The sequence below is a fragment of the Triticum dicoccoides genome, chromosome 3A (genome assembly GCF_002162155.2).
Source record: "Triticum dicoccoides isolate Atlit2015 ecotype Zavitan chromosome 3A, WEW_v2.0, whole genome shotgun sequence".
NCBI lineage: Eukaryota > Viridiplantae > Streptophyta > Magnoliopsida > Poales > Poaceae > Triticum > Triticum dicoccoides.
The window spans coordinates 402269361-402271588 of NC_041384.1; the positions used below are offsets into that span (position 1 = coordinate 402269361).

The window sequence follows — 2228 nt, forward strand, 5'->3', positions numbered from 1 at the left end:
CACCCTCTGCCTGTAGAAACCAAGAGCATGGAACATGCCTGCAATTCAGCCTTGGCTGCAGTCTATAATTGTAGCCAAGGACTTTGTTCATTTGATGTTCTCTCTTATGATGTTCACATCAAATGTACGCTTTAAGAGTAAGCCACACTTCCTTTTCCTGCTTTTTTAATTATGCGAGTCTAACCTCTGTTCTTGCCTTAGCAGTTTCATTTTTCTTTTGTTCAGTTGTTCTACTGCCTGTGCTTTGCTGGGCACTTGATCATGTTGCTAGATTTCTGAGGCGAAATTTTGCGCGCTCCTCATTCTACAGGCAAGTTGCTGATTTCTACAATTAAATTGCACCTTTGTATCAACGCTTGCAATTACTGATTTTTTTAATCTCTATCTTTAGGAGGTACATGGAGGAGCCTTGTTTGTGGGTGGAGACAAACAACACTATGATCAGCCTCCTTTGTTCAAATGCTGAAATTACCCTTGGCTTTCTTATGATCGTATCACTTTTCTCGTATGTGCATTCACTTCTTGCTGAACTATTTAAAGAAGATTTTGAATCTAAACTCACATCAGTGCCATGCTTGCTTTCTCATGCAGGTGGAAACGCAACATAATTCAGACATTCATGTACTTTCATGTTAGTTTCCCTGCCCTAAACAAGCATTTTTCTCGTTTTTTACTTTTGTTTCGTTTCTGCTTTCATGAGTTTGAGAACACGAGGACCCTATAGGTTGAATATTTGCATTTTGTTGGCTGCATTACCACCATATGCATCTACTGAAACACTAGTTCATGCAGTGCATTCACAACTGTATTGCCTAACTAACTTTTCTGTACACATCTATTTTGTACAGCTGTTGAAGTTGATGTATCATGCTCCTGTAACATCGGGTTATCACCAGAGTGTGTGGGCGAGAATTGGCCGGGCTGTAAACCCTCACATTCATCGGTACACGCCATTTCTCAACACGCCAATTTCAGCAGTCCAAAGATGGTGGCTGAGATAGTAGGCATGGATGGTGCCACGCCTATGTATCCCTTGATCCCCTCTACATATAGAGTATCTGCTACAGTGGGCTTCCCTTGTCATCGTTCCGTTAAGAACATACACGTCACTTGCACATCGTTCTATTGTTTTCATACCCTCATTTCGCGTCTTACTGAGCTACTCAACGGATGGCACAGCATAAATTTTTCTGTGCAAGCAGTAGGTTTCGAGCGGTCTGTCCATATCTAATATCTTGACTGATACAGTTGCAATGATGGCGAAGAATTCTTGAGGCCACTTTGTTACTAGAGTGTTTGACAAAAAACTACCACAATTGGGGCTTCTGCCCCACAGAACTACCACATTTTTAAAAGTGGCCGAAAACTATCAAAAAATTGGAATCTCGTAACTAAAAACTATCACTTTCAGATAATGACCAGTTTAGATGATTTAAACATGTTTATGACAGGTGGACCCCACTTGTCAGCGTTGATGTGGCAGGAAAGTTAACTTTGTTATTCCAGACAGTAGATCGTTATGACAGGTGGGGCCTACACGTCATTCTTCTTCCTCGTCATTCTTCTTCCTCCTCTCTGGCATTTTAACAAACACCTCGTGTACATCGTCCACGAGCAGGTAGACGACGCAAAGCTCACCGTTGTTATCGAGCTTTCGCCACCGCGTCGGGCGCCCCCAACGCCGGTGAGCAGTTAACCCTGATCGGAGCCGGCGGCTGATGCATACTAGAGAAATCCGCCGCGTCGCCCACCCGCCCTGGCGCACAAACCGCACGCTCGCCGGCCGCGTCCACAACACGCTCGTCTTCGTGGCTGGCGTCGTGTTAGCGTTGCTCGTGCTCCTCTGCTTCTCCTTGCTGCTCGCGCCCACGCTCGTGCCCGACCTGGTCACGGGTCGCTCCCTCCCCTTCCCCACCTCCTTCCCGCACCAGGAGGACGCCGTCGGTGACGAGGAGGGCCTGTACGCCAGGGTCGCCGCTGGGGCACGAGCAGTACCCTCTACCGACTGCATCTCCCTGATGCGGCTTATTCCTTGCCGCGTGGGGCTGTGGCGAATAGGAGCCAGGTTGCTACGGCGAGCGCGAGCAGCGGCTGCATGAAGACGGGGAGGGCGAGCCGCGACGACCCGAATTCGACCGAGCCGGCCATAGCTATCCGCCATGGCCAGCAACCACACCTCGCCGATGTCCTCGATCGCCGACTTGTGCGACAGAGCTCACCTGCTTCCC

At 48.3% G+C, this 2228-nt stretch overlaps 1 protein-coding gene across 2 annotated transcripts in view; it reads left to right on the plus strand.

The window, feature by feature from the left end:
* LOC119268321 overlaps nucleotides 1–1279 on the plus strand; it is a 4664-nt gene extending 3385 nt beyond the window's left edge. For both annotated transcript variants that reach the window (XM_037549911.1, XM_037549912.1), the window contains exons 5-9: nucleotides 17–137; nucleotides 226–310; nucleotides 392–505; nucleotides 592–631; nucleotides 849–1279. In XM_037549911.1, coding sequence (XP_037405808.1) covers nucleotides 17–137; nucleotides 226–310; nucleotides 392–505; nucleotides 592–631; nucleotides 849–1001 — 513 coding nt within the window. In that variant the 3' untranslated portion in view covers nucleotides 1002–1279. The remainder of the gene's footprint in view (nucleotides 1–16; nucleotides 138–225; nucleotides 311–391; nucleotides 506–591; nucleotides 632–848) is intronic.
* Nucleotides 1280–2228: the final 949 nt, after the last annotated feature.